At 33.6% G+C, this 14,000-nt stretch overlaps 1 protein-coding gene and 1 non-coding gene across 2 annotated transcripts; both read left to right on the forward strand.

Annotated features, from left to right (window-relative positions):
• Nucleotides 1-1,406: 1,406 nt before the first annotated feature.
• On the forward strand, nucleotides 1,407-1,478 carry TRNAT-UGU (transfer RNA threonine (anticodon UGU)). Its single transcript has one exon. It is a non-coding gene; the product is annotated as a tRNA-Thr (tRNA).
• A 2,354-nt stretch (nucleotides 1,479-3,832) lies between these two features.
• On the forward strand, nucleotides 3,833-11,118 carry LOC105789112 (puromycin-sensitive aminopeptidase). Its single transcript, XM_012616345.2, has 33 exons — nucleotides 3,833-4,019; nucleotides 4,434-4,496; nucleotides 4,617-4,661; nucleotides 4,846-4,986; nucleotides 5,086-5,161; nucleotides 5,386-5,462; nucleotides 5,563-5,676; nucleotides 5,769-5,843; nucleotides 5,937-6,044; nucleotides 6,130-6,342; nucleotides 6,426-6,487; nucleotides 6,615-6,642; nucleotides 6,728-6,814; nucleotides 6,914-6,939; nucleotides 7,199-7,262; nucleotides 7,353-7,433; nucleotides 7,582-7,629; nucleotides 7,749-7,767; nucleotides 7,924-7,928; nucleotides 8,040-8,051; nucleotides 8,156-8,212; nucleotides 8,312-8,421; nucleotides 8,513-8,593; nucleotides 8,688-8,871; nucleotides 9,064-9,212; nucleotides 9,301-9,439; nucleotides 9,579-9,725; nucleotides 9,830-9,911; nucleotides 9,995-10,170; nucleotides 10,259-10,369; nucleotides 10,459-10,575; nucleotides 10,678-10,749; nucleotides 10,931-11,118. Exons 1-33 carry the CDS (start codon nucleotides 3,942-3,944, stop codon nucleotides 11,006-11,008), a joined length of 2,925 nt encoding a protein of 974 aa, XP_012471799.1. The 5' UTR covers nucleotides 3,833-3,941; the 3' UTR covers nucleotides 11,009-11,118.
• Nucleotides 11,119-14,000: the final 2,882 nt, after the last annotated feature.

A 14,000-nucleotide genomic window follows, 5' to 3' on the forward strand; every position in this document is an offset into this window, starting at 1 on the left:
AGGTACATCTTTGATCAAATCTCTGCTACATTTTGTTTCCTAGGGAAAAAAGGTCCACAACTTTCAAAATCTGATCTGGTGTGTGGCTGCAGATTTCAGCTTACACTTCACTGTCTTGTGCACTTTTTGGGTATTGATAGTGAAAAACCACTGGCATGGCACTTGATTTGGACTAGAAATTGTCTGGTTTTGATAAAATGATTGGACTTGGCGGTGGATAAGCAACCCATTACCCTGTATTCTTTTGCAAGTTGGAGGGGTCTTACTGATTTTTATATATTTTGGTAAAGAAAGAGGTCCCCCCTCAGAACTGGAGAAATTGAGCGAGCATTCCGGATGTTAGAATTAAATAAAATATTTATTGATTGTAATTATTTCTTTGGGAAACATATATTTTGGTAATTACACTTGATTTTAAGCTTATATTGATGCGAGTATCAACAAAAGTGTAGGTAATTAGGACGTGGTAGTGTTGAAGGCCAGTTCATCCTACGGGGCGGAGAGTTGGAAGAAGAAAGTGAGCAAAGAAGTTGAGGAAGTAAAGGTGAGAGCTAAGGGTAATATAGAAGCTAGAATGCTTAAAGGTGATCATTTCTTCATCGAGTTAGAGGGTATATACAGTGGAGGTTTTGTAATTGGAGGTGTTGTCATCATTGCACATGAGAAGGATGTCTGTCATATAACTCATTTTGTCATTCCTTCTAAGTGGCAATTCATGGTTGTTACGTTTAGGTGAAAATTGGTGGCCCAAGAGTCATGTTCTCGGTAAAATAGCAGGTGCCATGAGGAACGGGTGGCTTATTTAGGAAGGTCAGTAGACAAGGCCATCTCGGAGATAGCTAATAGCTCATCTGCAAGGATGAGCAATTAGGATTCTTCAGAGAAAAACGGGAGGTAGGGTGGAAGTAGGCTTCTTGAGACATTGGTAACCTAGTGACCCTCCAAATGCTAGAGTGGAGGAGTCATTCACGGGTGTCTTTTCGGTCATTTCTCATGTTATCACGAATCCAAAGGCATAGGGGTATAACAAGTTCAAATTAGTACTTAAAAGTTTCTTTTTTTGTCTAGTTAGGTACCTAAACTTGGCCTCAATGTTCATTTTAGTACTTTAACTTTTCTTTTATCTGATAGGTACTTGAACTTGGTTTTTTTATTCAAATTAGTACATGAACTTGGCTTCATAGTCCAAATTGGTTCAAATAAGTCATTTATTGCAAGTACTAATTTGGACCAAAAGGTTTGTGTCTAATTCGACCAAAATAAACTTTAGGTGCCAAATTGAACCTTAAAGTCAAGTTCAAGTACCCAATTGGATAATAAAAAGCCCTAGGTACCAACTTGAACCTTGAATGTTGGGTTCTGATATCTGGAATTTTAACTGGTTATGTTGTCCCAAGGTCAACGAAGCCCCTATAGCTCAGTGGTAGAGCGTCAGTCTTGTAAACTGAAGGTCCGTAGTTCGATCCTGCGTGGGGGCAAAATGGAAACTCAAGTTTTCTTTTTTAGATATGGAAATATTTGCAAAAGAAATTAAATTAATAAACAAGTCAGTATCTTAACTATGATTTTAGATAATTATAAAAGAAATTAAATATTTAAGTTTTTATATAATTCTGATACTGACAAGTGGCACCATTGACTGCTTGACATTTCAATTTTTAATATTATAATTAGTGGAGTCTATTAGTATTTAACATTTTAATTACTTCAAATTTTTGTTTTAAATAAATATTATTTTTCCTATATGGCAATTCATAGGTTACACCAACATGACTAATTTTGAAATCAAATAATTATATTTACATTATAATTTTACCTAATTTTGTCACTTATATTACCATTCAACTAATGCATTGTACTTGATTCACTAAAACATATAGACTTTTTAGTCCTAATTTTAGTTTTCCAATTCTCTAATTGATTAATTATTGATGAGAGATGCTATAAAATAATTTAAACAAAGAAAATACATGTAATTACTTGAATTACAATTTTTTTACTTACCAAAATTTCTATCTACAATTACAATAAAACAATTTTAATTCATTAAATAATAAATTTAAAAAACAATAGCCTATATTAAAGCATGCTACATAAAATCGATTTACCAATCTTTTCTATTACATTTATGACTATCATTACAAATTCCTTAATTTCATACCTTAATTACCATATTTAACTTAAATGCTTAATCAATTCTGTTTATAAATAAAATTTCAAATTTACAATCCCTCCAAAATAAAAATAAAAAGAATGGGCAATTTTCTTTGCAAGTCCTTTTTGTTACGCTGTTAAGAATAAATTATTGGGTAAACTATAAAAATAGTCACTTTTGTTTGTCTTGGATTACATTTTAGTCACTTATGTTTGAAACGTTATGTCTTAGTCACTTACGTTATCGTTCTGTTACGAAGTGGTCACTCTACTGTTAAACTCCGTTACCTCCCTAACGGCAATCCTACATGGCAGTCCAAATGGGTTTTAAATGCCAATTTAGATGTCCTATGTGGTAGTCCAAATTAAATCTATTTAATTAAAAACCTATTTTCATTTCAGCAACTGAACATCCAAATTGGCATTTGAAACTCATTTGGGCTGCCACGTAGGACTACCGTTAGCGAGGTAACGGTAGAGTGGCCACTTCATAACAAAATGATAGCGTAAGTGACTAAAACGTAACATTTCAAACATGGGTGACTAAAATGCAATCTGAGACAAACAAAAGTGACTATTTGTATAGTTTACCCTAAATGATTTTTCGTTTCAATGAAGTGTTCATATTTCAAAATTTTCATTTCACAATCTTAAATTTCTACCGACTACTACTATTTTGATTTTCTTTCGTGCACCTAAAATTTCAAGTTTTCTAGCTAAAATTTTACTTTATCGTCTTCTATCTTATTGTTGATCAAATACGAACAAGTCATTAATCATATTTTATTTTAATTATTTAATGCAAGTTTTTTAAATAATAAATTTACTATGTAATTGAATTTTTTATGTATAAATTGCAGATTTCATTCTTCCTCAAGGTTAATTAAAAGGTAACTTTATTGATATTGAAAATATTCGAGAACAATTCGAATTTCGAGGTCTGAATTGGATAAAAATAAAGTTCAAGCCGCAATAAAATTCAGGTCTCAATGTGGTAACAACTACAAGTTCAGACGCAAATGTGAGAAAAGTTGCCAAAATGAGGACCAAAGAGGTAATTTGACCTTTTTTATTTAGTTGGGCCACCTCAATCAAGACCCAACATTATCACGTCCCTAAAACCTCAAAATTTTTGGTCAAACCCATTTAAGCTCTTTTTTTAATCGTCTATCTTAAAAACACTCAGGATAACCCGATAGTGATAGATCCTCTTACGTTAAAAACGAACAAATCTAGTCTACTTTCAACCAATAAGAAAATTACACGTAAATTTTAATTCAATTATTATAGCAAAGTAAAAAATTTAAAAATAGAATAAATAGTAATACTACCTTGTCTGTGTGTCACCAATCAATCTCTTTGGTTCCCACACTTCCAGAAATCCTCTGTTTTTCCTTTCCATCTGATCTATCATTTGGTAAAATCCATTTTCTTCCGATTTTAATCCATTTTTTTGAAGCATATATATATTTCTCAGTTACCAGTTTTTTTTTTTTGTTTTTTTTATTTACCATTTTCATTGAATTTTCTTGTCCATATTTTTTATGTTTTATCCATATTATGATAACATAATATATTTATCCTTTTATAAGAACCCCCTCTCCTGTTTGTGCTCTGTTTTTCTCTTCTGAGTTGTTTTCTGATTTAGGGTTTTAGCCACTCTGGGTATTTATTATTTCATCTAAAGAAACACTTTTGGGGATTAAAGTTGCTAGTTTATTATTATTACTTTTATGTCGTAGTTAAAACGGTATATATATAGGAGGGTATTTATTTTGATTTTTTGAATGGCCCGGTTGATTTTTCCTTGCAAAAGTTCGTGTTTGGCAAGGACCAGTCTTTTGGGTTTGATCTCTTCTGCTCCTGTGATTATCCACTGCTCATTTTCTCCTTTATGAATATCGCTTTGTTTGCTTCTATGGTTTTGAGTTTTTTGCCATTGAAAGTCTATGATTAGATTTCAAGATTATGAAATGATGTTGGATAGTTAGGAAATATATATTGTTTTGTTTTGTGGGATTCAGTGACATATTTGTTCTTATGCTCCCCTATAAATTGTAGTTTTTTTTTTTTTAATTTTCATCAGAGTGAAGTTTAATTTCTTCAAAACTTAGAAATGAATATCACTTGTACACATTGCACAGCTTCTTTACATGTTGGCTTCTGCATATGCAAATTATTGTATGCTATGACTGGCAAGAAGGGTGATTGTGAAATTGCCAGTTTTGGCTGGATGGATTGGTTTAAATATTTTTCTGTTGTTTGCTTTGCTGCTTCAGGTTAAAAGGAGTGTCTGTTCAGTGAAGAGTATATCTGGGTATAGGTGTTTCTCGGCTCTAGAGGTTTGTGCATTTTGTTAGTTATCTAATATAACATACTGGGGTTCCTTTTTTTCGGAATAATAATTTTTATCTCGCCATTGTGCATTTATGGCTGAAAGTTTTCTTGTTGTATTTTTTTAGGCCACGCATAGAAGAAATTACAGGTTTCCACATTCTTTGCCTTATGTAAGTTGCTATCTTTTGCATCTAACAATGTTTGCTCTGTTAAACTGAGACATGCTTACGTGTATGCATTTATTGGAAGGCTCATATTTGTATGGTCTTATCGAAGTTTCCATGGATGTTTCTATCATCAAATATGATGTGGCCTCTTATGGTTACTTCTGTTATTTTGGGTAAATTGTTTCAGAGGGCAAGAGAAACCAGCAGAAGGCTGATTTGTTCAGTTGCAACGGAACCTTTACCTAAGCGAGTTGAAGAATCCGATATGGATGCACCTAAAGAAATCTTTCTTAAGGACTACAAGTCCCCTGACTACTACTTTGACACGGTATAAATTGTAACTAGTTCAATACTCCAGCTAAGGTTCTGAACCTTTTTATACAGCATTTGCTTGTGCTTCCTTTTACTTATGAAAATAGCATTTCAGGTGGATTTGAGATTTTCATTGGGCGAGGAGAAAACAATTGTTGCTTCAAAAATAACTGTGTTCCCCCGTGTTGAAGGTATTGTAATCATTATACTTTGCTCCTAATACTTGAATTATCATTATTAGATTATGTCTTTGTTTTTGACAATGTTGGCAAGAAATTTCATTCTCACTAAGGGGAAATTTACAACTTCGCTTTGTATTTTTCTTCGTGAGAATCTAGTTCTTAAAGTTTTATGTTGATAAACACTTTTTTTTTTCATTATTCTTTATATCATACTAATGTATTTTGTAGAACAGGTTCTTCTGCTCCATTGGTTTTGGATGGGGTAGATCTGAAGCTAATTTCAATCAAGGTTGATGGCAAGGAACTGAAGGTATATTGTTTATTACATTTCTCAAAGTAGGCTTCGTGGCCAAATTATTGAAACGGCTCTGAAGATACATTGTTTTATTATGCTTATTTGTCATTGGCAGGAGGGAGATTATCATTTAGACTCACGACATTTGACACTTCCATCACCACCAGAAGGCAAATTTACTTTGGAAATTGATACTGAGATACAACCTCAGAACAACACTTCATTGGAGGTGAGGCATTATTGTTATTATTGTTTTGGTTCCTTAATGTATGGTATTTTTGCCCTAATGCCCATGTTGTAAATTTTAATTTCTCACTCTAGGGGCTCTACAAGTCATCTGGGAATTTCTGTACACAATGTGAAGCTGAGGGTTTCAGGAAAATTACATTTTATCAAGTAAGATATTGAAACATATATTGGATTTTATTATTTTCTTTTCGATGTGTGAATCTGTTTTATGCCTTGTTGACATGATTACCTTGTGAACAGGACCGTCCTGATATAATGGCAAAATACACATGCCGTATCGAAGCTGATAAGTTACTGTATCCTGTATTGTTATCTAATGGAAATCTCATAGAGCAAGGAACCCTTGAGGCAAGCTTCACTTTTTATGGTAGTCTCTTTTTGTTTATTGGGAGTTGAGACTGTTGCTCATTGTTATTTTTCTGGATTGTTGCAGGGTGGCAAACATTATGCTGTATGGGAAGATCCCTTTAAGAAGCCATGTTACTTGTTTGCCTTAGTAGCCGGCCAATTGGAGAGCAGAGATGACACATTTGTTACCCGCTCTGGCCGAAAAGTGGCTCTAAGGATCTGGACCCCAGCACAAGATGTACCCAAGACTGCACATGCCATGTATTCACTTAAAGCAGCTATGAAGTGGGATGAAGATGTCAGTCTTTATATCCTTACATTGTTCTTATTGTGGTATTGATATTATTTGATCTCTTCATTTAAAATCTTATTCTCTTGTAGGTTTTTGGTCTTGAGTATGACCTGGATCTTTTCAATGTTGTCGCTGTTCCTGATTTCAACATGTAAGATGCATTCTTCTCAAACAAGATTGAGCATTTGATTTACATTTTCTATTCTTTGCTTTTTTCTTAGTTATATGCAATGTTCATCTCTGTCGATGCCAACCTGCTTTGTTCTTTTCTTATGCAGGGGAGCCATGGAAAACAAGAGTCTGAATGTATGACTTCTGGCTTATCTGGTCAAACCATTTAAATTTATTTACTGTTCATCTTATTGAAGTATGTTTCTATTGCATGCCTTAGATTTTCAATTCAAAGCTTGTTTTGGCTTCTCCTGAAACTGCTTCAGATGCTGATTATGCTGCAATTTTGGGTGTTATTGGTCACGAGGTTTGTTGTGGATATAAATTTTGAAGATGCCCTTTTTCAAATATGTTATATATGGATTTGATATGTTCTCATTTGATTTTATTCCTTGCTTTCTTGCAGTATTTTCACAATTGGACTGGCAACAGGTCGGTTTATTTCCCATTTAGGCTCATTGTTGATCTTTACTGTTTAATGATTTGTTTTTCAATTCTGATCTGTCATATATGTGTTCTTCGTCATTACATGATGTTTTAATATATATATTTTATGTTTACTTTGCTGCGGGGTTCATTGATGAAGGTAGTTGAATTATATGTTATTCTGAAGACCTGTTTATCAATGTTAAATCTATTTAAAACTACGAGGATAAACAAAGTTCAGTATAACATCAGCTGAAATATGCAGAGTGACTTGCCGGGATTGGTTTCAGCTCAGCTTGAAGGAGGGCCTCACTGTGTTCCGTGACCAGGTACTATTCTTCAATTACCAAGATGGAAAATGTAGCCTCATTGCAACATAATCGGGTTGTTGGTTGTAATTATTATTGTGTTGCTGGTAGGAATTTTCATCTGACATGGGAAGCCGTACAGTGAAGAGGATTGCCGATGTTTCAAAGCTTCGGAATTATCAATTCCCACAGGTTAATTTTTCTTGCACAACTTTGTAGTGACCACATATCCAGTTAAACGAGTGATTATGTTGCAACTACTGTGAAATCTACAAATAGATACTTCAGTGTGTGTGTGACCTACTTAAGTGCTGACTTTCCTCCGATTCCAATTGTTCAGGATGCTGGTCCCATGGCTCATCCGGTTAGGCCACATTCTTACATTAAGGTGTTAAAGCATCTCCCTTATTTATTATCCTTTTCTTTAAGTTTTCACATGCTTGTTCACTCTTTAAAGTTTTTGCTTCCGAGTTATGTTAACTTTTGCCTCCTTTTTCCCTTTGACAGATGGACAACTTCTACACAGGCAAGTTTTTGTTATATATGGTACAAATTCGTAATGGGTCCATGGATCAGTTTCCTTTTATAGATATATTTCATATACCATTTTAATGTGAACGTTTGTTTTTGTCACATGATCTTGTTTTATGTGAATCAAACATGGGGTTATCAACAACTGCAGTGACGGTAAGCCCTAGCTACTTTTATTTGCATCTTTTTTCTTGTTTACTGTTTCATTTGACCAGGCATCTAATTTTTCTACTTCTTTTCTTGGTCTTTTTGTTTTCTTTTCCACAGGTTTATGAAAAGGTTTGAAAATCTTAACCAGATTCTCTCTTGTTTATGACTCTGTATTTGCGGTAAAGAGCTATGTTGATGTATCAATGGATTTTACTTATGATTCAACTTGCCAGGGAGCTGAAGTTGTCAGGATGTACAAAACACTCCTAGGAACTCAAGGGTTCCGAAAGGTAAAATTTAAAGAATGTTTGAGTCTCAAATTTAAGTGTATATATATGTAAAGTTGCTTATCCTGGACAGATTTATTAATATGATTTGTTAATGTTCAGGGTATGGATCTTTACTTTAAAAGGCATGACGGGCAAGCAGTAACTTGCGAAGACTTCTTTGCTGCCATGAAAGATGCAAATGGTGCGGATTTTGCTAACTTCTTGCTATGGTATGGATCAGTCATCTTCTTTTCTTTATTATTATTTAAAGTTACTTCGGCATTTTATAGTTTTGATGCTTAATACTTTTGAATCACTCAGGTATTCACAAGCTGGGACTCCTGTAGTAAAAGTTACTTCATCCTACAATGCTGAGGCTCATACTTTTTCTTTGAAGTTTAGGTATACAAACTTGAATTTTGTTGCAAGTATGAGCCTCGATTTTGGCATAAATATCTTGCTGCTGAGTTTTATGCTTGTTTCGGCATTTTCACAGTCAAGAAGTACCCCCAACTCCTGGGCAACCTGTTAAAGAATCGATGTTCATTCCAGTAGCTGTTGGTCTACTGGACTCAAGTGGAAAGGACATGACTCTATCTTCTGTGTATCACAATGGGACATTGCAGTCTGTTGCAAGCAACAATCAACCAGTCCTCAGCACTGTTCTTCGAGTAACTAAGGTCATTTGAAAATCCTCTCGTGCTCCATCTTTTATCTCTAGGAACTTACACTCTTCTTTAGATTGTCTAAACATCTTTGAGACCATGACTAGAATCAAACCGTATTGACACATAGGGGGTTACTAGTTAGCATGACTGTTGCATGTCTTTATGTTCTTCCTGATTTTCTTTTCTTTCGTTGTTTCTGAGCAGAAAGAAGAAGAATTTGTGTTTTGTGATATATTCGAGCGGCCAATTCCATCTCTACTGCGAGGTTATAGTGCTCCTGTCCGTCTTGAATCTGATCTCTCCGACAGTGACCTATTTTTCCTTCTCGCTCATGATTCGGACGAGTTTAATCGGTTTGTCTTTCTCAAAGCATGAATACTTATTAATTTAATAATCGAGGATTATATTAGATTTGTTCATTTGATTTTTTTTTTTTTATAGCTGGGAGTCCGGACAGGTGCTGGCAAGGAAGCTGATGCTCAGCTTAGTTGCTGATTTCCAACAAAGCAAACCATTGACCTTGAATCCCAAATTTGTTCAAGGTCTCAAAAGCATACTTTGTGATCCAAGCTTGGATAAGGTATGATGATAGTTCCCTTACTGGAAAATATGAAATCCGTATTGTTTAAATCAGCCCTTTTGTGTTCCAATGGAGTGTTGACGTGTGCAATATATAGAAACCAACATACAGTTTATGTTTAACTGCCTCTTGTTATCAGGAATTCATCGCAAAAGCAATAACTCTCCCCGGTGAAGGGGAAATAATGGATATGATGGAAGTTGCTGATCCTGATGCTGTTCATGCTGTTCGAACCTTCATTAGAAAGGAGCTTGCCTCACAACTAAAATCAGAGTTTTTAAGCACAGTATGCTATATACACTTTTATAAACAAATCTTTATTACTTATAGACTAGTGCGAATTTTGCAAATGGGCTTGATTTTCTTTGTGCTTCTTGACCCTTTTAACAGGTTGAGAACAATAGAAGCTCAGAGGAGTATGTATTTGACCATCCTAATATGGCCGGACGTGCCCTCAAGAATACTGCTCTTGGTTTGTATTTGCTCTAATGTATATCCGCAATTTATGTGTCGAAATTTACATAATCTAATTGTCTTACATTTGTCTACTTCCAGCATATCTTGGTTCCCTTGAAGATTCAGAGATAACTGAGCTTGCACTGCATGAGTACAAGACTGCAACAAATATGACAGACCAATTTGCTGCTTTGTCTGCCATTTCCCAGAAACCAGGTAAAACTCGTGATGACGTTTTGGCCGACTTCTATACCAAGTGGCAACATAACTACCTGGTAAATTTCCACTTCCCCTCTACTGAAAACATAGTTTGAACTTCTTTTCTCATATGTGATAATCTTGTTTTTTTCCATTCTTTGTTAGGTTGTAAACAAATGGTTTGCCCTTCAAGCCATGTCTAACATTCCCGGTAACGTTGAGAATGTTCGCAAACTCTTAAATCATCCAGCATTTGACCTTCGTAATCCAAACAAGGTGATCGATTAACTCTTTCTACGCAATGCATAAGCATATGATGGTGTCTTTTGTCTTCTGCTTAAATGTGGGTTATTTTGTTAATATAGGTGTACTCACTTATCGGAGGATTTTGTGGATCTCCTGTGAATTTCCATGCCAAGGATGGTTCCGGCTACAAGTTCTTGGGTGAAATAGTACTACAACTTGACAAGCTAAATCCTCAGGTTTGTCATACTCCAACTTCTCTTAGACCACTTCTCATCTGGATGGCATACCCGGTTTCCTTTTGCTATTCTTAAGTAACATTTTACCTTCCGATATTGTAGGTGGCCTCTCGCATGGTGTCAGCCTTCTCAAGGTGGAGGCGTTTCGATGAAAGCCGTCAAACACTAGCCAAGGTAAGTGACCTCTTAGCTGTTTTATCCTATGTAAGTTGTGACCAATGTTACAACTTTGTTCCATAATTTGACAATGAAAATGCAATTTTTCATTATTCTTCTAAACATATCGATATTTTTTTATTGCGGTGTGCAACCGGGTGGGATTACAACACTAAAAACTTGCATACAATTTTTGCAGCAACAACTGGAGACGATAATGTCTGCCAATGGATTATCAGAGAACGTATTCGAGATTGCTTCAAAGAGCTTAGCTTAGTTTTATAGCTTAGCTGTTTAAATGGTATCAAATAACATTTGCTGCTCTGCTCATTGAGTTATAGACAAAGAACTATTAAACCAAAATAAAGCTGTTAATTATGTCATAAAGTGAAGAGTTTTTTGTGTGTGTGTTTTTAGTATTGTGGAAGTGAGAGTGAAAGGTTTTTATCTTGAACAATTTCGTTGTAGATTATGATCATATCTATTTCTTTACACAATACTTAAAATTACTCATAAATAAGAGGATAATATATTTTAGCACATTTAAGTCCACATTCTCTTATATTAATAAAAATATTTATACCGATCGAACTGGAACTCATTCCCTGTAAACTCAATCCACAGTGAGGTTTTTTAGTTGCATACTTGCATTGCAAATTGGGCTTTGGCATTAATAAATGCCCATACTCGTGTAAGGAAATATGAAAATATCTATATTACAGCAGTCGTCCTCCACGTGTTAAACCCATGCTGCCAAGCCACGTGAACACGACATTGACCTCTTTCTTTTCCCTTTTGTCTTAATGTAAAATTAAATATAAATAAATTTAAAATAAGATCGACACTAGGTATAAACTTGACGTGGGTTTTGGTTTCTACTTGATTTGGGTTTAAAATTTAATTTTTTATTTGATCATTTCGAGTTTTAATTATTTTAGGTTTAGATATTTTAATTTCAAATTTATTTATAATTGAATATTTTAAATTAAAATAATTTAAGTTGAGATCCAACATCATCAAAATTAGGATTTGGATTCTAGTTCTTGAGGCTTTGTCTTAAGTGAATGTGTTTGGTAGGTTTCTTTATTATAGTGGCCGATTAATTTGTCTATTATTAAATGAACCAAAATAATTTTTATAGCACTTAAAAAATTAAATAAATTCAAATTAATATTGTTGAAACCTTTTTGAAATCGACTTTTTATCTAAAAATAATAGTAGTTGTCGCCACCAATTATTTTTGAGAGGCGTGATTGGGTCACCTCGTAATTTGATCGTTTTAATAAGAGGTTTGATTTTATTAAAACAATGTTTTCGGTCTACAAAAATCCAGAAAATGAGTTCGGGAGTCGGTTACGCACGAGGAAGGATTAGCACCCTCGTTACGCCCAAAATTGGTACCTAGTTGATTACTTGGTGTCTTTAGTATTGAAAATTAAAAATTTGAAAAGATTTTAAAATACGATCTTTTATTAAAACATTACTTAACTAAGTTCATTTTCGCGAAAAAGGGTTTATTTCAAGTTAATTGAGAAAAAGGATCACGTCCCGTAAGTTAGAACTAGACCTGTCCATGGGCCGGGCGGCCCGCCTGAAATATGGGCTTGGGCAAAATTTTAGGCTCGTTTAAAAAATGGGCCGGGCCTCGGGCAAGATTTTTTGGCCCGGGCCTGAAAAATATTAAATATATATATATTTTATTTTTAAAATATAATAGTTTTTTATTTTAAGTTTATTTACTTTCATTTCCTTGACTAGTGTTACAAAATAATAATAATAAAACATCAAGTTTGTTTTACTAATCAAATGTTAGATTTTGTTACAACAATTAATACAATTAATAATTTGATAAATTTACTAATCAAATGTTAGATTTTATTACAACAATCAATACAATTAACAATTAATAATTTGATAATTTTACAAACAATTAATTTTAATAACAATTAGTTTTAATTTTATTAAAAAAATAATTTTAATTTTAATTTTAATTAAAAACGGGCCGGGCCGGGCTCGGGCCCCATATTTTTTCTTCGGGCCGGACCTGGGCAAAATCTCAGGCCCATATTTCAGGCCGGGCCGGGCCCGGGCCTAGTAAACGGGCTAAATTTTTTTGTGGGCCCGGCCCATGGACAGGTCTAGTTAGAACACAATGCCTTAAATACTTGAGAACGAGAATAAACACCGATTACTCAAATCTCATTATTGTTTAAAAGTAAATATTTGACCGTCTCGGTTTTAGAAGGAAGCTATATTCCGTAATTTAAGAACACGACTTTTCTAATTTCAAAAATAATGAACATCGTTTCGGTTTAAAAAATTTCTTTTTATTCATCGTGCAAAAAACGATCATGATGCTTATAGAGACGGGCATTTTAACTTATTCGGGCATAATACACAAATGAGTAAATACTTAAGCCTAATGTATGATATAACGATAATGAGATAGTTTAAAATAATTATATGGGTAAGATGATAAACAATGGCTGAATAAAAGAATAATACTGATAATATAATTATAACAATAATAAGAATATTATTTTGTGGTATTAATAATAAAATAAATTAATTAATATCAATAAAAATAAAATGCTAGATGCCTCATGACGAATATAAACATAAATAATGAGAAGATGATAAAAGAAATAGTAAAAACGAGATAAAAAATATAATAATGAATAAGTAAAATGTATAAATAGAAAATGTAACAATCCTACTTTAAATATATAAAGATAAATGAATAAATAAATAAATAATAGTAGTAGTAATGACGATAAGAATAAAATAATACATAAACATTATAAAAATAGTAAATGATAATATATAAATAAACAAAAAATATATATAAAAATATATTAAGGGTTGAAATTAAATGAATGAGGATTAAGTTGTAATTTAGATGAAATTTAGGGATAGATTTTAAAATATAAAAAAGAAAGGGCAAAATGAAGGACTAAAATAAAAACGCGCACAAAGGAGGAAGGACTAACTAGGAAATTATACCCTGTTCGTAAAACGACGTCGTTCCTCGAGGGACTAAAATGAAATAGAAATAAAATTATAGGGTATAAATTAAAAACAAAAAAAAGGACAGGATTGAAAAATATTTTAAGCGTGGAAGGCCTAGGACCGCAATTAGACCGTTTAATGAAAACATGCAGATCCTTAGATGCTTTTGGGTCGGGTTGCGGGTCGCAGGTCGTGTCAAAACGACACCATTTCAGGTGTTCACCTTTTAAGATGGTCCAAGGACCAAATTGAAAGAAAAA

The sequence above is a fragment of the Gossypium raimondii genome, chromosome 2, assembly GCF_025698545.1.
Source record: "Gossypium raimondii isolate GPD5lz chromosome 2, ASM2569854v1, whole genome shotgun sequence".
In the NCBI taxonomy this organism is placed as follows: Eukaryota; Viridiplantae; Streptophyta; class Magnoliopsida; order Malvales; family Malvaceae; genus Gossypium; species Gossypium raimondii.

Excerpts from the sequence above, each read along its gene's own strand:
- LOC105789112 (XM_012616345.2), top strand. The coding sequence starts at position 3,942 with ATGGCCCGGTTGATTTTTCCTTGCAAAAGTTCGTGTTTGGCAAGGACC. Across the intron at positions 4,987-5,085 it reads CTGACTACTACTTTGACACG|GTGGATTTGAGATTTTCATT; the intron begins GTATAAATTGTA and ends ATAGCATTTCAG. Across the intron at positions 6,940-7,198 it reads CACAATTGGACTGGCAACAG|AGTGACTTGCCGGGATTGGT; the intron begins GTCGGTTTATTT and ends TGAAATATGCAG.